The sequence below is a fragment of the Mustelus asterias genome, chromosome 9 (genome assembly GCF_964213995.1).
Source record: "Mustelus asterias chromosome 9, sMusAst1.hap1.1, whole genome shotgun sequence".
Lineage (NCBI taxonomy): Eukaryota > Metazoa > Chordata > Chondrichthyes > Carcharhiniformes > Triakidae > Mustelus > Mustelus asterias.
The window spans coordinates 21,983,708-22,005,992 of NC_135809.1; the positions used below are offsets into that span (position 1 = coordinate 21,983,708).

The following is a 22,285-nucleotide window of genomic DNA, read 5'->3' on the forward strand; positions in this document are numbered from 1 at the left end:
CATGCAATGATTGAATGAGTTCATAAAATGTTCCTGTAACCTGTTACACGACCTGCAGATAATTGTTCAAAGGTGCACAGATGTTAGGATTGCAAATTTGAGTTATATAGTCCCAGTATAGCACAGGGTTTTATGTACCGAAACAACACCTGACAGAACAGGAACATGTTTCAATAACTGAGCTAAGGGTTAAGCAATCCCACAACCAATGGGTCAGATTAGATGGTGGGGACTCCATAAATATCCCAAACTGCAAAGATGGGGAAGCCCAGCACATCAGTGCGAAAGACAAAGCTGAAGCATTTGCAATCATCTTCAGTCAGAAGTGGCATGGATCTATTTCAGCCTCCTCCCTGAGGTTCCCAGCAGCGGAGATGCCAATCTTAGCCAATTCAATTCACCCCATGTGATATCAAGAAATGGCTAAAGACACTGGATACTGCCAAGGCTCTGGGCCCTGACAACATTCTGGCAATAGTGCTAAAGACCTGTACTCGGAACTAGCTGCTCTCCTAGCCAAGCTGTCAGGACAGCTACAAAACTGGCATCTATCCAGCAATGTGGAAAATTGCTTAGGTATATATCCTATCCACAAAGGACCAAATTAAATCTGGGAAATTACCGCTCAATCAGCAAGGTAATTGAAAAAAGTATCCTTGATAGTGGTATCGGGTGGCACTTGCATGGCAATATTCTGCTCACTGATGCTTAGTTTGGATTGCGCCAGGATCTCTTGGCTCCTGACCATCATAACAGCCTTGGTTCAAGCATGGACAAAAGAGCTGAACTCAAGAAGGAAGGTGAGAGTGACTGTCCTTGACACCCAGTGTGACATCAAGAAGCTATGGCAAAATTGAAGTTAGTGGGCATGAAAGGGGAAAATTCTCCATTGGTTGGATTCATGCCTAGCACAAAGAAAGATGATTGAAACAAAGGTGTAGGAGGCCAATCAATCCAGTCCCAGGACATTGCTCCAGGAGTGCCTCTGGATAGTGTCTGAGGCCTGACCATCTTCAGCTATTTCATCAAGGACCTTCCTTCAATCAAAAGGTGCAAAATGTGGAAGTTTGCTGACAATCCATGATGTCTGTCTCAATTGCAATTCCTCAGATATTGATGCTATGTCCTTATGGGCGGCATGGTGGCACAGTGGTTAGCACTGCTGCCTCACAGCTCCAAGGACCTGGGTTTGATTCCCAGCTTGGGTCAGTGTTTGTGTGGAGTTTGTACGCTCTCCCCGTGTCTGCGTGAGTTTCCTCCGGGTGCTCCGGTTTCCTCCCACAGTCCAAAGATGTGCGGGTTCGGTTGATTGGCCATGAAAAATTGCCCCTTAGTGTCCTGGGATGTATAGGTCAGAGGGATTAGTGGGGTAAATGTGTGGGGTGGTGGGGATAAAACCGAGGTGGGATTGTTGTTGGTGCAGACTCGATGGGCCGAATGGCCTCCTTCTGCACTGTAGGGTTTCTATGATTCTATGCAGCAAGACCGAGACACCATTCAGGCCTGGGCTGACAAGTAACAAGTGCCAGACAATAACCATCTTCAATAAGAGAGGGTCTAACCATTTACCATTTCCCCTTGACATTCAATGGCATTACTGTGGCTGAATCCCCCCCCCCTATCAACATCCTGAGGATTACCATTGACCAGCAACTCAACTGGATTGGTCACATAAATACTGTGGCTACAAAAGCAGGTCTGATACCGGAAATTCTGTAGTGAGTAACTCCACTCGTGACTCCCTAAAGCCTGTCCACCATCTGCAATGCACAAGTCAGGAATGTGATGGAATGTTCTCCAACGCAGCACCAACAACACTCAAGAAGCTTGACATCATCCAAGAAAAGCACCCTGCTTGATTGACAACCTATCCACCACCTTCAATGTCCACTCCCTCCCACTGATGCACTGTGGCAGTCGTGTGCACTATCTGCAGGACGCACTGCAGCAAATCTTCAAGGCTTCTTTGACAGCAACTTCGAAACCCGCTACCTTTACCACCTAGAAGGACAAGGGCAGCAAATACGTGGGAACAGCATCAGCTGGAAGTTCTTCTGTAAGTCACTCACCATTCTGACTTGAAAATATATCGCCATTCCTTCTCTTATCACTGAGTGAAAATTCTGGAACTCTAATACTAACAGCACTGTGGATGTACCTACATCACATGGAATGTAGCAGTTCAAGAAGGCAGCTCACCACTACCTTATCAATTCAGGATGGGTAACAAATGCTCGTGTTGCCAGTGATACCTGCATCCCTCGAAGAATAAAAAAACCGTCAGTTTTAAAACCAGAAATTACCAACTAGTATCTTGTTGGAAGAACTATTGTTTCCCAGCAACTCTGTCAAATCCAAGATAAAGGCTGTAGCATCTTCTGCTGTTGACATTGTCTGTTGACATTGTCTGTTGACATTACTTCCAATGGAGGAAGAGAGAACTTGCTTTTATTTCATGTTCTCATGATCTCTCAAAAGACTACATAGCCAAATCACAGAATCCCTACGTGCAGAAAGAGGCCATTCGACCCATCAAGCCTGCACCACCAACAATCTCACCCAGGCCCTATCCCATAACTCCAGTATTTACCCTGCTCATTCCCCTGACACTAAGGGGCAATTTAGCATGGACTATCAACCTAACCCCACACAGTGTTAAGAACGTGCGAAGTGTAATTACTGTTGTGAAATTGAAAAATATGACAACGAGTCTACACAGAGCAGGGGGCACAAAAAACAATTGTTTTAGTGAGGATGGTTGAGGATTCTCTCTTCCTCTTCACATAAGCCCCATAATTTTTTATTCAAAGAGCAACAGGATGACTACTGAAAAAAAAAGTATGCTCTGCAGCCCATATCTCCGAGCCTTGTGTAGATCCAACTGGGGCTTTGCTGTGTTTGAGCATCAATGCCCTCTCTCCAAAAACACTAGTTAGAATACAGGGAGAAACCTATTATTGACATGATATTTTGTGGATTACTTTTGATTTACTCAAAAAGCCCCAACTTAAATGCATTTTTAAAAAATACGGAAATCCCATTAACTCAGAATATCAAATTTCAGGTTTGTTTCTCGAAACAATTGTTACTTTCTGGCCACAGATAAAATTGGCATGCTTTCACAGTGATATGATATTCAAAGATTCTAATTTATTTGCAATCAGTTTGGCTAATGCAATAGACAAAGGAAAAACATCTTTGAAATGTATCCACCAAATGGCTTGCGATCCAAGCTAAGATTTAGATTGTTCAAAGTTTAGTAATCTCCTGAGGGCCAGATTTTCACCATTGGGTTGAGAAGTTCAAACTGGGAAATTTTCGGAAGGCAGATGGGCCTCTCTTTAAAGGGTCCTGCCTGCCATATTTTCATTCCAGGCAATCTGAGAGAGCTCTCATTCATGCACATACGATAATCTTGTTCACAAAATCATCCAAAATATCACATTGCCTCAATAGGTCCAACTGTTGTAAATACAAGCAGATATCCATTTTCAACATTAAAGACAGATAATCCTTTAATAGTCACTTAAAACTATCAATCAGAATGTGAGCCAAAGCCAAGCATTCATAATGGGCTCAGCTATACTAACAACTCATGGGAAAATGTCAATAATGAAGTATATTGACCCTTCATTTTAAATGGCTGGAGGTTTAAATCACTTCTGATTATAACACTTAAGATAATATTTACTCTTCAAGAGCATTCATGTCTCTTCCATAAAATTGTGACTTCCACACTGTGGGTTAAGGCCCTTGGAACAGCAAAAATGGAGTCTGTTTGAACTTGGCACTAATTTCAAATGGTCCTGCTGAGTTTGGGGTTCCCACCAATGTGATTCACACCCTGCCCATATCCTCCCACCAGTGAAAACAGGATTGATCAGAAATGGGATGGACTTCAACATCTAGGGCCTGCCCACCATTTTGAAGATCTCCAGAGTTGGGCCATCTCCATAAAATTCCTGCCCTGAATGTTTGTTTGTTTGTTTGCCTTAAAGGCAGATTCACAAATAAAGCCAGTGAGGCCAGTAGAATGTTGAACATGGATTTATCTCATCTTTCCCAGTCACCTTTCCAGTTACTAATAGTTAGCTGCTTCTGGAAGAAAGACTAACCCCATCCAGATAAGGCAAACCAGCTCAGGACAAAATAAGAGCAATGATTTTAAACTCGCGATCTTAACAGAACATCCAATCGATTGAAATCGGAGCTCTTCCATTTATATTCATAGCTGTAAAATGATTTTAACAGAGAAGGCAGCCATTCAGCCCCTCTAGCCTGTGCCAGCTCTCTCAATTTAGCTAGTCCCTCAATGCCATGCTTTCCCTAAGCCCTGCAAATTCTCTCCCTTAAGGTGCTAATTGGATTCACTTTCATAAACCACAATTGAATCTGTGAATTGACGAATGAAGACAAATGCTTATACTCTGTGGTAGTGGATGCACTTAAATATGTGACTCTGGCAAAGTATTTAATTGTAAACACACCTTTTGAAGCATTTTTTCGATGAATGTTTATAGTACCAGTGAAAGGAAGATTAGTGCTGACTGAAATATATTATTCAATGAGTTGTGCTGACTGTGACTGAGGATTAATAACAGGTATACATTTCAGCTGAGTTGTGTGAACATCAGTTTCAGCTTGTCGTTTTACTGAACAGAAAATAAGCCATACAATAAATCCAATTTACAGCTATTTAATTTAAATGTTTTAGTAGCAGTGTAGTTACATTTGCCTCAGCAAATAAATCATTTTAATAATTCCGAGAAATATTTCCTGTTTTCAATGAGTGGCACAGTGGTTAGCACTGCTGCCTCACAGCGCAAGGGACCAGCATTCAATTCCAGCCTTGGGTGACCGTGTCTGTGTGGAGTTTGCACATTCTCCCCGTGTCTGCGTGGGTTTCCTCCGGGTGCTCCGGTTTCCTCCCACAATCCAAAGATGTGCGGGTTAGGTGGATTGTCCATGCTAAATTGCCCCTTACTATCGATTGATGTGTAAATTAGGTGGATTATCTATGGTAAATGTGTGGGGTTATGGGGAGAGGACGAAGGGGTGGGGTTTGGGTAACATATTCTTCGGAGAATCGGTGCAGACTCTTTCTGCACTGAAGGCGTTCTATGGTTCAATCATATAGTAAGTGTCTAGTGTACGAAAATGGCATCATGTAGCTATTTTCCACTCCCCTGCCCTCTAAAAACATCTGTCCGACAGCGACAGTAAGTTGCCCAGTTTTAAGTCGGTCTGCTTTACGGACACAGAAAGAATAGGACCACTGACCACTTGGGATTTTCATTTTAGTGTAGTTCTATGCCAGGTCAGCATTGTCTGTATGACTCAATCGGCATAATTTTGAAGCCAGCCCTTGCTCTCTTGCTGCCTCTCCCCCCACTTCCTCGCTCACCGCAAAGGTTTTGGGGGAGAGATGCACTCTGTGTGAGGGAGCGGGATGGTTGGAGAATGGAATGGACAGCGAACAGCAAAGCCAGTTAATGAGAGTGGTGGCGAGCAGGAGGTAAGTAGAAAGCACAAAATATTTCTTTATCTTAATTTTTTTTTACTTTAAATGTTATTTCATTTGCAAATATAGGAATTTTGGGATATACACTACTTAAGCTCAGGAGAAAATGTTTTTTGATGAGGAAAATCCTACAAAATCTAATTAAACTGTGATGGGAATATCAAATTCACATAACGAGGTTTCATTTAAAATTGCACTTTTCAGGAACGCAAGTACAATGTTAAGCAAAGAATATTTGATTTGATTTATTATTGTCACATTTATTGGGGTGCAGTGAAAAATATTGTTTCTTCTGTGCTATTAGATGAAACATCCTGTTCACAAAGTGCATAGATTTGATTTATTATTGTGACATGTATTATCACACAGTGAAAAGTATTGTTTTTTGCGCGCTATACAGACAAAACATACCGTTCATAGAGAAGGAAACGAGAGAGTGCAGAATGTAGTGTTACAGTCATAGCTAGGGTGTAGAGAAAGATCAGCTTAATGCAAGGTAAGTCCATTCAAAAGTCTGACAGCAGCAGGGAAGAAGCTGTTCTTGAGTCGGTTGCTACGTGACCTCAGACTTTTGTATCTTTTTCCCGAAGGAAGAAGGTGGAAGAGAGAATGTCCAGGGTGAGTGGAGTCCTTAATTATGCTGGCTGCTTTGCCGAGGCAGTGGAAAGTGTAGACAGGGTCAATGGATGGGAGGCTGGGAGAAGGAAAGCAGAAGGTGCATTATGGTACTCAAGGAAAAACACTTGGGAGCAGACTCGAGCAACAGCAATTTACATTTTACATGGTGACTTTAACGTTGCAGACTCTTTCTGCACTGTAGGTGTTCTATAGTTCAATCACGTGGTAAGTGTCCTGTGTATGAAAATGGCTCATGTACCTATTTCCCACTCCCCTGCCCTCTAAAAGCAATCTGTGTCCTACAGCGTAAGTTGCCCAGTTTTAAGTCGGTCCGCTTTACGGACTTTAAAATGTCCAAATGCTTCACAGGCACTGAATTAGAAAGAAATGGACAGGGAGTCAGTGAATGACAGGTGATCAAAAGCTTGGTATGTCTTGAAGGACAAGGTTTTTGGAGGGAGTTAGAGGTCCGACCCCAGAGTGCTGTAGACGTGATCATCTGAAGAGGGGAACAGAAAAATAAAAAACTCGGGGGAAACTCAGCAGGTCTGACAGCATCTGTGGGGAAAGGATGGAGCCAATTTTTCGAGTCTGAATGAACCTTCATCAGGGCTGGAATAAAGGAAGTGGGGATGCACCAAAGACCGGATATGGAGGAACACAGAGTTCTGGAAGATTATAGAGGTTGAGAAATGAGGCCACAAAGTGATTTGACGATGAATTCTTAAATTGAGGCATTGAGTCAGTGAGCCTAGGATGGATTGGTGAATAGAGCCTGAGTTTAAATTTATGGACAATAGACTATAGGAGCCTGAACTGAAGGGCATTGGAATAGTTAGGCAGGATTTTCCAATCACACCCATCCTGCCCTGAAGTCAGAGGAAATTTTGCCGATCCAGCACATTTTCCATTCTGCCTGTAATGTCTCCTGCTCCGCGAGAGACCAGAAAATTTAGGCCATTGAAAACATTAATGAGATTTTTCTGCAACCGTTGAACTGCAGCAGGAGTGGGAACTGAGGTTGTCGGCAGATTTTATAGAATCCCTACAGTGCAGAAAGAGAACATTTGGTCCATTAAGTCTGCACCGACAACAATCCCACCCAGGCCCTATCCCCATAATCCCACGTATTTACCCTGCTGGCACTAAGGGGCAATTTAACATGGCCAATCCACCTAACTTGCACATCTTTGGAATGTGGGAGGAAACCAGAACACTCGGAGGGAACCTACGCAGACACAGGGAGGACATGCAGACTCCACACAGACAGTGATCTGAGGCTGGAATTGAACCAGGATCCCTGGCGCTGTGAGACAGCAGTGCTAACCACTGTGTCACCGTGTTGCCCAGTATCAATGGAAGGAGCTTAAATCTGAGTTCTTACTGCTGTGATGCCAAATGTGGATGTTGTAATGCGTTAGTGTTATAACTCATATAACTGGGCAATGAAGGATATAATTTGAGTCTATCTTTATGATCAAGAAGGTAACAGATTAGAAGCTTAGCTCTGTGTCAATTGACAAATTTGCGAATTCTATTTCAGCCTGAGGCAGTGGCAATGGAGGGAATGAAATCAATGGCTAGAGAAGTTGATGGTGGATCAACTGAAGACAGTGAATTCAGTTTTCCCAATGTTTGTCATACAATTAAAGTAAACAGGAAATATGAAATTAATAAAATTGTTACGTCTACCTGAGTAGGCACACAAAACCTTTGTGAAGTCTCATCTCCAAGATGACACCTTTGATAGCAGGGTTTTCTGACAATAAACAATGGTCAGCAGCAGATTCTTAAATTCAAATTGCACCATCTGCTGTGGCAGGATTTGAACCCGGGTCCCCAGAGCATGAGCTGAGTTTCTGGATTAATACTCTAGCAATAATACCACTAGGCCATCACCTCCCCTTAGAGCACTGTAGGGTCAATGCTGAATGTGTTTTGAGCTCCCTGCACTATTATTCTTTTTTTTCTAAAGCAAATTTCTTCAAAAGCGATCGCAAAATAAAATTGTACAAAGGAATGCAATCTTTTATAAGGAGTAGCCTTGTATCAATGGAAGGAACTTAAATCTGTGTCCTTACTGCTGTGATGCCAAATGTGGATGTTACAATGCATTAGTGTTATAACTCATATAGCCGAGCAATGAAGGATACAACTTGAGTCTATCTTTAAATATTTGCAAGCTTTTAGTTGAACATTACATATTGTGCATCTCCAATTTCACAGCCATGGTTTCAGCGTGCCGTTATCTTTGAATAAAGGTGAATCCCTAGCTAATGCCCATCACCTGAATATAATTAAACATTCAATGAATATACAATTACAATACTATGGTGTGCGCCATGTTAACGTCACTGCAGGAAGATGCAAATACCCTCGGGATAATTGAATCCTACAGAGCTTTTATTGCAAGACGACCATTTATGAGCATTAGTTTGGTTCGTAAATCTGTGCCTCTTAAGTGCTGCTGTGTTCTCAACCAAGCGAAAGCAAGATGTCACTGTTGTCACTTTATAAAATGAATCATAGGGCATATTGAAATGAAAATTGTACACAGCTCGCCGGCAATGATGTCAGCAGAGCACATCTGCACTTACTAAATGTCGGTTTGCTGACAGCTGCAGTGCAGACCATTCTCTGCTGTATTGTTCTTTATCACCAAGGTTTAGAAAAGGTCAGGAGGCTGAGAGATGTAAGCGACTAAATATGCAACACTTTGAGCACCTGCACAAAATCTCCCAGCTGTGTGATTCTCTTTTAATGTTTGAAAAGCCAACATAGGAAGTGTTGGAACATAGGAATATGATACGTTCATGTGTCTGTAAGAGTGGAACTCCCCATTAATTCTGTAAATGTCCACAGATTAATCTATCTCACCACCTTCTGATGTGTATTGCTGTCAAACAGCCACAGTGCCCTTCTTCAAAAGAATATTCCTACAAGCAGAGCAATGGTACACAGCTGGCTTCTCCTGGACAGGCTTGTCCAGTGGGAGGTGCTGTACCTTGGGGAATGGACTTCGTGCTTGATTTTCCCCATTGGTACTCATCTGCATATTTATTGTATGATTTTGGTACACATGAAGGTACATTGGTATGCCTATTGGACACAGAGCCAGTGAGATGAGAAGTGCAAGAGCAATTTGGGCCTTACTGGCATCAATAGTGTTGAAGAAGCAGGCTCAGTATAAATCCCCATGTCAGGATTGCATCAATGATAGACTATAGCCAGGCAATTGAGAGTGCTAAATCCATTGTCAGCCAGAAGCAAAATATTGACAGTCTTTCCCATTCTCAGTTACCAATTAAGAATATCTTCACGTTGTTGTTCCATGTGTGTGGCAGCAGTATCCAAAGCACGGAAAATGGATGCCGTTGCAGTCTGCATTGGTGGGAGCAAGTAAGAAAGTGGCACTGTGGTGGGTGGCACTGTGGTGGATGCCACAGTTGGAGGAACAGGGAAACTCAAGAGTGAATATGAAGAATGATGGTATCAGAATGTTGGTACAGGAATAGGAGAAGATTGGTGTTTGGTTGTGAGGCTTCTCTTTGTATTCCAGGTATTACGGTGAGCATTTTAATTGGGGAAGGTCAGATTCCTGCTCTCGGATAGAAAACATTTTGCGACTTTGGAAACGCCCGCTGAATTTCCTGAGCAGCTGCCAAGAGGTTTCATCCTTTTAGTGCCTTGCCTAGGTTCAAATTGCAATATTCTAAATGTGGAGGACCAATAAGTTTCAATTTAACCTTCGTCAGTATGTGGAAAAAGATCAACTACACTCGGTTATGTACTGAAACAACAAAAGCCATATAATACAGACTTAGTATTTGTGTTATCTCAAGTTTATAATGTAGGATTTGATCTGTATAGAGTTTGTATCTTCATTTTTTCAAACTTCTTTCATGGGAAATGGGTGCCACTGGTAAGGCCAGCATTTATTTTCTTTAGACGGGGCGTCTCATAAGTCTCATAATCATAGAATCCCTACAGTGCAGAAAGAGGCTGTTCATCCCATCAAGCCTGCACTGACAACAATCCAACCCAGGCCCTATCCCCATAACCCCACATATTTACCCGTAGCATGGCCAATCAACCTAACCGGCACATCTTTGGACTATGGGAGGAAAGCAGAGCACCCGGAGGAAACCCACACAGACACGAGGAGAATGTGCAAACTCCACACAGTCAGTGACCCAAGCTGGAAATCGAACCCAGGTCCTTGGCGCTGTGAGGCAGCAGTGCTAACCGCTATACCACCGTGCCGCCCCTTCGGTGAGCTATCTTCTTGAACTGTAGCAGTCCATCTAGTACAAGTGAACCCATCGTGCTGCTGGAAAGGGTGCTCCATTTAATCCCACGAGGGTCAAGGAATGGCAATATAGATCCAGGTCAGAATGGTGTATGGCTCAGAGGGAACTTACAGGTGGTGGTGTTCCCATGCATTCTGTTGCACTTGGTCCTTCTAGGTGGTCGAATATACGGGTTTGGAAGTTGCTGCATTAGGAGCCTTGGGGAGTTGCTGCAATGCATCTTGTAGATGGTACACATTGTTGCCATTGTGTGCTGGTGATGGAGGGAGTGAATGGTTAAGCTGTTGGATGGGTTGCCAGTCAAGCGGGCTGCTTCATCCTGGATTGTGTTGAGCTTTTTGAGTGTTGTTGGAGCTTCACTCGTCCGGGCAAGTGGAATGTATTCCATAACACTCCTGACTTGTGCCTTGTAGATGGTGGACAGGCTTTGAGGAGTCAGGAGGTAAATCACTTGCCACTTCGTTGGCCCACAGTTATGATTGAGAACTGTGGTAATCTTGCTGAATCAAATCAGGCTATTCTCCTGATAGGGAATAGGAATTAGAATATGAGCCAATATAAGATGCACATTCTCACCAGACAGTAACAGAAGGGTTTAGATAAAGTCCCGAAGTGTGATGTACCTCAAAATAGAACTATGAAAGATTAATATCATGACACAGTTCGAAGCGTTCTTGGGATGAAGGAACATTTCTTCTATCAAAATACCTTGCATGATGAATACAACTGGTGATGCATATTATTAAAATCAGCTTTCTAGTATCTGATATTCATGAAATTATTCACTAACTCTGGCATACTTCTCAATTTCCATTGCCAATGACCCTGCGCTGACTGCCAGTTCAGGGCAGGACATGCAATGTGGCATGGATTTGCTCCCCAATGCATTTAACAACTTCAGCTTTGCAATCAGCACAAAGAAGACCAAAATAATGTATCAACATGCTCCAAACTGGCTTTGAATTATACTGTTGTTTCTTCATTGTCCCCAGATCAAATCCTGGAATTCCGTCCCTAACAGTGTTGTGGGTATACCTACACCACCTGAATTGCAGTGTTCCAAGGGGGCAGCTCACCACCACCTTCTCAAGACAACTGGGGATAGGCAACAAATGCTGGCCTAACCAGCGGCACCAACGTCCATGAAATTTAAAAAAAGAATTATCTTGAATTATTATTGTGTTGTAGCCTGATCCGGAGAGCGGGGGGGTGGGTGGATTAATGGGAGTATTGTGGGGGGGACATTCTCCTTATTGCTTTGTTTTCAATTTTCTAAAATGAACAATTTAGTTCAGAATAAAATCATGCTGTGTGAATTCTGTACAAGCAGTGATTTAAAATAGCTGTTGTTGTTAATGAAACTTCAGTTATCTGTTGTGAAGATTCATGTAAACAACAAATCCTCAGACATTTCTGCTGTCTCCTGTGTGATGGTACCACCAAATAGTTGTCATTCCTTTCCCCCTTTCATCATTCTGAAGGAACCGTTCCCTCTGCATGACCCTGATCTACTTCTCAATCGCTCAACTACACCACATCCATTTCCCATGACGCCTTTCCATAGAAGGGCAGGAGACACTGCACCTGACCTTTTATGTCTTCCCTTCTCATCAACCGAGACCCAAAACACTCCCTCCAAGAAGCTGAACGCAAGCTCAGAGAACAGCATTTTGAATTCCAGCTGGACATTGTACAGCCTTCTGGACTCAACATTGCGTTGAACATTTTCAATCATAACCTCTGTCCGCATTTTTTCTCATGTCTCTTGGCAGATTTGTTCTATCTGTCACATTCCTCCCTCATTTCCTTGATGTTGAGTTCAGACATCTGTTAATCAGGATCCTGCCATGGGAAGAATAATACAGCAATTCTGCCCCTCCCTCGAAATAAAGTGACCGACCCCAGAGCCATAAAGCCTGTGGGGCAGATTAACGAGAATCAAGTGGTGGCACAATGATTAGCACTGCTGCCTCATAGCGCCAGGGACCCGGGTTCGATTCCGGCCTTGGGTCACTGTCTGTGTGGAGTTTGCACATTCTCCCCGTGTCTGTGTGGGTTTCCTCCAGACGCTCCGGTTTCCTCCCACACTGCCATGCTGAATTGCCCTAGTGCCAGGGATTAACAGGATAAATATGTGGGGTTACAGGGATAGGGCCTGGGTGGGATTGTAGTCGGTGCAGACTCGATGGGCCGAATGGCCTCCTTCTGCACTGGAGGGATTCTAAAAAGTGGGAGGAAGTCCCAATCCCTAGAGCTGCCAGCCAATCTGACGGGCCGGCAGTTCCATCAATCCCGGCAGCACCAGGAATGTGTCAGTAGCTGCTGCTGGAATGGCAGAAGACCAACCAAGGCCCATGGAAGCCTGGAGCAGGCAATTCCGGCATTGTAGGCCGAGAGGTTTTGGGTAGGTTAGGGAGAGAGGTGGCAGGGTGAAAAGGTGGGCCCAAGAGAGAACAGGTTGGAGCGGAGGGTGAGGGGAGGAGGGAATGGGTGTGACGCTACTTCACAATCAGCAAAATACACACACAAGAGAGACCCTCTCCTTCCCACCCTTTAAACATTTCAGTGAAAAAATTGGGCTTTCTGCACTCATCCAGCTGCTCACCGCAACTATTCTGTGGTGCATACAGTATATTATCTGGGTCAGCTGGCTTAATAGCCCAACCTTAATTGACCCGTGATTGATCTCTCACTTAAATGTGGCAGATGGGCTGCCAATTCTGGCACCCATCCTCCCCAACTCCCACTCCCCCCCTGCCAAATTATGGGGGTGAGCTCAGGGGTGGGCAGAAAGGTGGTGAAATGGGCACCTGCCCTATTTAACATGCCCCCCCCCCCCCCCGTCACCCACCACAGGAAACATGACCACCAGGAGTTTGTGAAATTCACCCCCTTCTGTGAAATGATTCATCCTGGTAGGAAGAATGGGGAGAGGCGAGATAAAACAAAGGTTATAATTGTAAAAATTATGCAGGAACAGAAGGACCTGTGATTATATGTGCAGAAATAATTGAAGGTGGCAAAGCAGATTGAGAACGCGGTTAAGAAAAGCGTACGTGATCCTGGGCTCTTTAAACAGGAGCATTGAACACAAAAGCAAGGAAGCTATGTTAAGCCTCCCATAAAACAATGGTGCAACCATAACTTGGATTATTGCATCCAGTTCTGGGCATTAGAAAGGAGTCAAAATGATTCCCAGCAATGTTCCTCGGAATGAGGAACATCAGTTACATAGAAATATTGGAAAAGTTGGAACTTTTTTCCGTTGAGAAGAGATTTGATAAGCGGCATTCAGAGTCCTGCAGAGGCTGGACGTGGTAGATCAGGAAAAATTGTTTCCATTTTTGGTGGAAGGATCGAGAACTGGGAGACACTGGTTGGGGTGGTTTGCAAAACAAGCAATGATGACATAAGGAAAACCTATTTTTATGCAGGGAGTGCTCAGGATCTGGAATGCACTGTCCGAGAGCGTGGTGGGGGGGGGGGGGGCATTCAATTCGGTGCTTTGAAGCGAGAATTTGATCATTCTCTGAAGAGAAAATATTTGCAGGGCCAATTTAGTCAACTGCTTTTGCAGACTGGCACAGACACAATGGGCTAAATGGCCTCCATCTGTGCTGTAACCGTTCTACGCTTCTGCAATCTTTCTTTTCTTACCCAATTACCACTCCCTTTGGTCATGCACCATGAAAACCTTTAGTTTAACTTCTCCTGTGTTGCACTGTAACACAGATCTTCCCTTTTTCTTCTGCTCACTCTCCAAGCGTTCATTTGCTCAAAGCCTATCACAATTCTAACCTTTCCCATCTCAGGTCACATACCTGAAATATGAATTCAGTTTCTCTCTGCACTGATGATCCCAGACCTGATGTGTTTTTCCACCATTTTCTGTTCTTGTTACAGATTTCCAACACTTGCAGTGTTTTGAGTTGCATACTGGATAACTAGGTTTTCTTTCAGGCAAAAATTTAAATGTAGTTATGTGCATAGAACAGGGCAGGATATTTAACACCAACAGGAACATGAATTCACAACTGGAACAGTATCACTGTCCTCCACTCTCACTCACATTTGCTCTTCCTTTCCTTTTTCTCATTCTCTTTTATTCTCTCATTCCTTTTTCTGGCACACTCACTGCGTTCTCAATTTCTCTCTGGGCACGATCTTACCAGCCGTTCATGCCACACTCCTGCTGCAGCGAGGCTGGAGAATTTGGCGCCCAGCCAAATCTCCGTTCACTGCAGCCGGATGGGAAAATCCCGCCGGCGTGAACGGCCGTAATATTCCGGCCTCCATCTTTCTTTCTCCCTTAAATTATCCCTCTACCAGAGTTGTCCTTCTGTACCTGGAGATGGGAGGAACCATTACTGCACCTTACCGACAATGTCATTCAAGGGATTGTTTCCACGTTCAACTGGAAACAAAATAGGTTATGATAGAAATGTTTTCACGTGAAGGGAGTCTGGTGGAGAGATTATCAATTCCACAATTATTTGCACATGAAGCCAAAACTTGCCTGGATATGAACTGGGATCAATGGCAAAATAATACCAGAACAGCTCCTTTAAGAAAGTTTCCAAAACCTGAGCATGAACTGTACTGCATTGAGTTGTGAGTAATTTATTCTTTTTTGATTTGCCAATAATCTTTCAGGTTTATCAGTACATGCATGAGACAATAACCATCAGTGGCTGTCCAGAATTCCGAGCCCGTGCGACTGCCAAGGTATGCCGAGTGGAGGTATTGGCTGATGTGTTGTCACTGTGTTTTTTAATTTTGTGTACATGTGTATTTCAGGTGTTCGAGAGTATATATGAGAATTTAGACATCAATGGCAGCCCAGAAGGTAGAGCCAGTGCTACTACCCAGGTAATATCTTTAACGGGACCCAGTATTCACGCTGATTTTCTGATTAGATTAACAAATTCCTTTCACGGTCAATTGTACTAACCTCCTTGCAATGCAGCGGATACAGTGCTGGACCCAAACTGACATTAATGCATGACGAATTGCTGTCGCAACTAGACAGTGAAATTAATTTCACACCTTTTATATAGATGCACCAAATTTGATCTGGTCACTTCTGGGCTTTCCAGATTTTTCTTTAATGACCTTGTTATTGTGTGTTCTTTCAGCCTTTATCTTCTTTTAATACTCATTGATTGTATAACCTACAAGTATGATTATTGCTGTTGAGAGAAAGACTACCTCTATGTATTAATATGTTAATGAAATTCATGTGATTACTTTCATTTTAAGGATAGTGTGATCTGAGCAATTTCTCCCATGGAGGGTAACATAAGTTTACTTTAAATTTAGATTAGTTGGGGATACTTTCATACACTGCATATGTTGAGCGATGCAAATAGGACTGCAGTTTTATTGTGGGAAATTTGCATAGAATCACTACACAACAGAAGGAGGCCATTTGGCCTGTTGAGTCTGCACTGACTGTCGGACAGAGCATCTTAGAACATAGAACATAGAACAGTACAGCACAGAACAGGCCCTTCGGCCCACGATGTTGTGCCGAGCTTTATCTGAAACCAAGATCAAGCTATCCCACTCCCTATCATCCTGGTGTGCTCCATGTGCCTATCCAATAACCGCTTAAATGTTTCTAAAGTGTCTGACTCCACTATCACTGCAGGCAGTCCATTCCACACCCCAACCACTCTCTGCGTAAAGAACCTACCTCTGATATCCGTCCTGTATCTCCCACCACGAACCCTATAGTTATGCCCCCTTGTAATAGCTCCATCCACCCGAGGAAATAGTCTTTGAACGTTCACTCTATCTATCCCCTTCATCATTTTATACACCTCTATTAAGTCTCCCCTCAGCCTCCTCCGCTCCAGAGAGAACAGCCCTAGCTCCCTCAACCTTTCCTCATATGACCTACCCTCCAAACCAGGCAGCATCCTGGTAAATCTCCTCTGCACTCTTTCCAGCGCTTCCACATCCTTCTTATAGTGAGGTGACCAGAACTGCACACAATAGTCCAAATGTGGTCTCACCAAGGTCCTGTACAGTTGCAGCATAACCCCACGGCTCTTAAACTCCAACCCCCTGTTAATAAAAGCTAACACACTATAGGCCTTCTTCACAGCTCTATCCACTTGACTGGCAACCTTTAGAGATCTGTGGATATGGACCCCAAGATCTCTCTGTTCCTCCACAGTCTTCAGAACCCTACCTTTGACCCTGTAATCCACATTTAAATTTGTCCTACCAAAATGAATCACCTCACATTTATCAGGGTTAAACTCCATTTGCCATTTTTCAGCCCAGCTTTGCATCCTATCTATGTCTCTTTGCAGCCTACAACAGCCCTCCACCTCATCCACTACTCCACCAATCTTGGTGTCATCAGCAAATTTACTGATCCACCCTTCAGCCCCCTCCTCTAAGTCATTAATAAAAATCACAAAGAGCAGAGGACCAAGCACTGATCCCTGCGGCACACCGCTAGCAACCTGCCTCCAATCCGAAAATTTTTCATCGACCACCACCCTCTGTCTTCGGTCAGACAGCCAGTTACCTACCCAATCGGCCAACTTTCCCTCTATCCCACACCTCCTCACTTTCATCATAAGCCGACCATGGGGGACCTTATCAAACGCCTTACTAAAATCCATGTATATGACATCAACTGCCCTACCTTCATCAACACACTTAGTTACCTCCTCAAAAAATTCTATCAAATTTGTGAGGCACGACTTGCCCTTCATGAATCCGTGCTGACTATCTCGGATTAATCCGCATCTTTCTAAATGGTCGTAAATCCCATCCCTAAGGACCCTTTCCATCAATTTACCAACTACCGAAGTAAGACTAACCGGTCTATAATTACCAGGGTCATTTCTATTCCCTTTCTTAAACAGAGGAACAACATTCGCCATTCTCCAGTCCTCTGGCACCATCCCCGTGGACAGCGAGGACCCAAAGATCAAAGCCAAAGGCTCTGCAATCTCATCCCTTGCCTCCCACAGAATCCTAGGATACATTTCATCAGGCCCAGGGGACTTATCGACCTTCAGTTTATTCAAAACTGCCAAGACATCCTCCCTCCGAACATCTATTTCCTCCAGCCTATTAGCCTGTAACACCTTCTCTTCCTCAAAAACATGGCCCCTCTCCTTGGTGAACACTGAAGAAAAGTATTCATTCATCACCTCGCCTATCTCTACTGACTCCATACACAAGTTCCCACTATTGTCCTTGACCGGCCCTAACCTCACCCTGGTCATTCTTTTATTCCTCACATAAGAGTAAAAAGCCTTGGGGTTTTCCTTGATCCGACCCGCCAAGGACTTCTCATGTCCCCTCCTAGCTCTCCTAAGCCCCTTTTTCAGCTCATTCCTTGCTAACTTGTAACCCTCAATCGAGCCATCTGAACCTTGTTTCCTCATCCCTACATAAGCTTCCCTCTTCCTTTTCACAAGACATTCCACCTCTTTTGTGAACCATGGTTCCCTCACTCGGCCATTTCCTCCCTGCCTGACAGGAACATACCTATCAAGGACATCCAGTATTTGTTCCTTGAAAAAGTTCCACTTTTCATTAGTTCCTTTCTCTGACAGTTTCTGTTCCCAACTTATGCCCCCTAATTCTTGCCTAATCGCATCATAATTACCCCTCCCCCAATTGTAAACCTTGCCCTGCCGTACGGCCCTATCCCTCTCCATTGCAATAACAAAAGACACCGAATTGTGGTCACTATCTCCAAATTGCTCTCCCACAACCAAATCTAACACTTGGCCCGGTTCATTTCCCAGTACCAAATCCAATGTGGCCTCACCTCTAGTCGGCCCATCCACATATTGTGTCAGGAAACCCTCCCGCACACACTGCACAAAAACTGCCCCATCCAAACTATTTGACCTACAAAGGTTCCAATCAATATTTGGAAAGTTAAAGTCCCCCATGACAACTACCCTGTGACCCCCACACATATCCATAATCTGCTTAGCAATTTCTTCCTCCACATCTCTATTACTATTTGGGGGCCTATAGTAAACTCCTAGCAACGTGACCGCTCCTTTCCTATTTCTAACTTCAGCCCATATTACCTCAGTGTGCAGATCCCCCACGAAGTGCCTTTCCGCAGCCGTTAAACTATCCTTGATTAACAATGCCACTCCTCCACCTCTTTTACCAGCTTCCCTACACTTAGTGAAACATCTATACCCCAGAACGTCCAACAACCATTCCTGTCCTTGTTCTACCCACGTCTCCGTAATGGCCACAACATCGTAGTCCCAAGTACCAATCCACGCCCCAAGTTCATCTACCTTGTTCCGGATGCTCCTTGCATTGAAGTAGACACACTTCAACCCACCTTCCTGTCTACCAGTACCCACCCTTGACCCTGATACCTTCCCCAATACCTCACCACCCTCACTGACTTCTGGACTACAACTCCCTTTCCCACTCCCCTGACAAATTAGTTTAAACCCCCCTGAAGAGCCGTAACAAATTTCCCTCCGAGGATATTGGTGCCCCTCTGGTTCAGGTGCACCCCGTCCTGTTTGTACAGGTCCCACCTTCCCCAGAACGTGTTCCAATTATCCACGTATCTGAAACCCTCCCTCCTACACCATCCCTGCAACCACATATTTAAATGCACTCTCTCCCTGTTCCTCAACTCGCTATCACGTGGTACCGGCAACGTACCAGAGATGACCACATGTTTCGTCTTGGCTCTCAGCTTCCAGCCCAGCTCCAGAAATTCCTGCTTTAAATCCCCGTCCCTTCTCTTACCTATGTCATTGGTACCAATGTGCACCACGACTTGTGACTGTTTCCCCTCCCCCTTCAGAATCTGGAAAACACGGTCTGAGACATCACGGACCTTGGCATCCGGTAGGCAACATACCATTCGTGAGTCTCTTTTGCTGCCACAGAACCTCCTATCTATCCCTCTAACTAACGAGTCCCCAATAACTATCGCCCTCCCGCTCTCCCCCTTTCCCTCCCGAGCCACAGAGACGGACACAGTGCTGGAGATCCTCTCACTGCGGCTCCCCACTGGTATGTCATCCCCCTCAACCGTATCCAAAGCGGAATACTTGTTGCTAAGGGGAACGACCACCGGGGATCCCTGCACGGACTGCTTCCTCCCAGCCCCTCTCACCGTCACCCATCTGTTTTCAATCCTCGGAGTAACTGTATTCCTAAAGCTTGTGTCTATGGCCATCTCTGCGTCCCTGATGATCCTAAGTTCATCCAACTCCAGCTCCAGTTCCCTAACACGGTTTTGGAGGAGCTGCAGATGGGTGCACTTCCCACAGGTGTAATCAGTAGGGACACTGTCGTCGTCCCTCACCTCAAACATAGTGCAAGAGGAACATTGCACTGCCTGCACACCCATCCCCTGTAACTCAGAGGGCTAAGGAAAAGAGGAGGAAGGCGGTATTAATCGGGGACTCGATGGTGAAGGGGACAGACAGGCGTTTCTGCGGAGGTAGGCGGGATTCTCGCATGGTGGTCTGCCTCCCTGGGGCCGGGATCCAGGATGTCGCTAGTCGCGTCCCGGAAATCCTGAGGTGGGAGGGAGAGGAGCCTGAGGTAGCGGTACATATTGGTACCGCTGATGTGGGTAGGAAGGGAGAAGGGGTCATGAAAAGGGAGTACAGGGAATTAGGGAGACAGCTGAGAAAGAGGAAAGCAAAGGTAGTAATCTCAGGATTACTGCCTGTGCCACGGGAAGGTGAGGGCAGGAATGGAGTGAGGTGGAGGATGAATGTGTGGCTGAGGGACTGGTGCAGGGGGCAGGGATTCAGGTTCCTGGACCATTGGGACCTCTTTAGGGGCAGGGGTGATCTGTATACAAAAAACGGGTGGAACTTGAATCACACGGGGACCAATATCCTGGCCGGTAGGTTGGCTAAGGCTACTGGGGAGAATTTAAACTAGATAGGTTGGGGGGAGGGGAGCTAGAAGAGTTGACTAGGATCAAGGAACTAATTGATGGGGGGGAGGATGCAGGGGTAAGGGGAATTACAAAATTAATGGTAGAGGAGAGGGTGCAAGTGAATGAAGGCGGTAATTTAGATAAGGGAGTAGAGGGAGACGGTGTTCGCGACTCATCAAAGCGCGTTCAGATAAAAGCTGGAATAAGGACACTTTGCCTGAATGCACGAAGCATTCGGAACAAGGTGAATGAGTTGATGGTGCAAATCAGCACAAGTGGGTACGATCTAGTGGCCATTACAGAAACGTGGCTGAAAGGTGACCAGGACTGGGAGATGAATATCCAGGGGTATCAGGCATTTAGGAAGAATAGACAGGAAGGAAAAGGTGGTGGGGTCGCGCTATTAATAAGAGATAGCATCAGGGTAGTACTGAGGGATGACATAGGCTCTGAGGAACAAAACGTGGAATCATTATGGGTAGAGATGAGGAATAGTAGAGGGAGAAAGACACTAGTAGGTGTGGTATATAGGCCCCCAAATAATAATGTTGAGGTAGGGAGGGCTGTAAACAAGCAGATAAGGGATGCGTGTAAAAACGGAACGGCAATAATCATGGGGGACTTCAACATGCACATTGACTGGCAGACTCAAGTCGGTAAGGGTGGAATGGAGGAAGAGTTCTTAGAATGCTGTCGGGATAGTTTCCTTGAACAGCATGTTACGGAACCGACGAGGGAACGAGCTATTTTGGATCTGGTATTGTGTAACGAGGTAGGTAGAATTAAGGATCTTATTGTGAAGGACCCTCTTGGGTCTAGTGACCACAATATGGTCGAATTTCTGATTCAGATGGAAGAGGAGAAAGTTTGGTCTCAAACCAGTGTCCTCTGTTTGAACAGAGGGAAATATGATAGGATGAGGGATGAATTGGCTAAGGTAGACTGGGAGAGCAGGCTGGCAGGTAGGATAGCTGAGGAACAGTGGAGGATTTTTAAGGAGATCCTTTTCGGTTCTCAGCAAAAGTATATTCCAGCAAAAAACAAGGATTGTAAGAAAAGGGAGAACCAGCCGTGGATAACGAAGGAAATAAAGGAGAGTATTAAAATAAAAACAGCTGCGTACAGAGTGGCCAAAAATAGTGGAGAAACAAGTGATTGGGAAAAATTTAAGAAACAACAAAGAGAGACTAAGAAAGCGATAAAGAAAGGAAGGATAGACTATGAAGCTAGGCTAGCAATTAATATAAAAAATGATAGTAAAAGTTTTTATAAATATATAAAAAGGAATAGAGTGGCTAGAGTGAATGTTGGACCCTTGGAGGACGAGAGGGGGGAGTTAATAGTGGGAAATGAGGATATGGCTGAGTCTTTAAATAAGTTTTTTGTGTCGGTCTTCACGGTGGAGGACACAAATAGTTTGCCAAATATTAACGATAGAGGGTTGGCATCAGGAGAAATACTTAATACGATTAATGTTACCAGAGAGGCAGTGCTGGGTAGACAAATGGGACTGAAGGTGGACAAGTCCCCGGGTCCGGATGGAATGCATCCCAGGGTATTGAAAGAAATGTCAGAGGTAATAGTGGATGCGTTAGTGATTATTTATCAAAACTCGTTGCATTCTGGGGTAGTGCCGGTTGATTGGAAAACGGCTAATGTTACGCCGCTGTTTAAAAAAGGAAGGAGACAAAAGGCGGGTAACTATAGGTCGGTCAGCTTAACGTCTGTAGTAGGGAAAATGCTGGAATCCATTATTAAAGAGGAGATAGCAGGGCATCTGGATAGAAATGGTTCGATCAATCAGACGCAGCATGAATTCATGAGGGGAAAGTCGTGCTTGACGAACATGTTGGATTTTTATGAAGATGTGACGAGGGCGGTTGATGGAGGAGAACCGGTGGATGCGGTGTTTTTGGATTT

The 22,285-nt window shown here is 44.5% G+C and overlaps 1 protein-coding gene across 5 annotated transcripts in view; it reads left to right on the plus strand.

Moving 5' to 3' along the window:
* The window catches only part of lin7a (lin-7 homolog A (C. elegans)), an 83,583-nt gene that overhangs the window by 43,703 nt on the left and 17,595 nt on the right, over positions 1 to 22,285 (plus strand). For 3 of the 5 annotated variants that reach the window (XM_078219790.1, XM_078219792.1, XM_078219793.1), the window contains exon 3: positions 15,247 to 15,318. In XM_078219790.1, coding sequence (XP_078075916.1) covers positions 15,247 to 15,318 — 72 coding nt within the window. Of the gene's footprint in view, positions 1 to 15,102; positions 15,175 to 15,246; positions 15,319 to 22,285 lie in introns of all 5 variants that reach the window. The other 2 variants (XM_078219791.1, XM_078219794.1) reach the window with 1 other exon arrangement.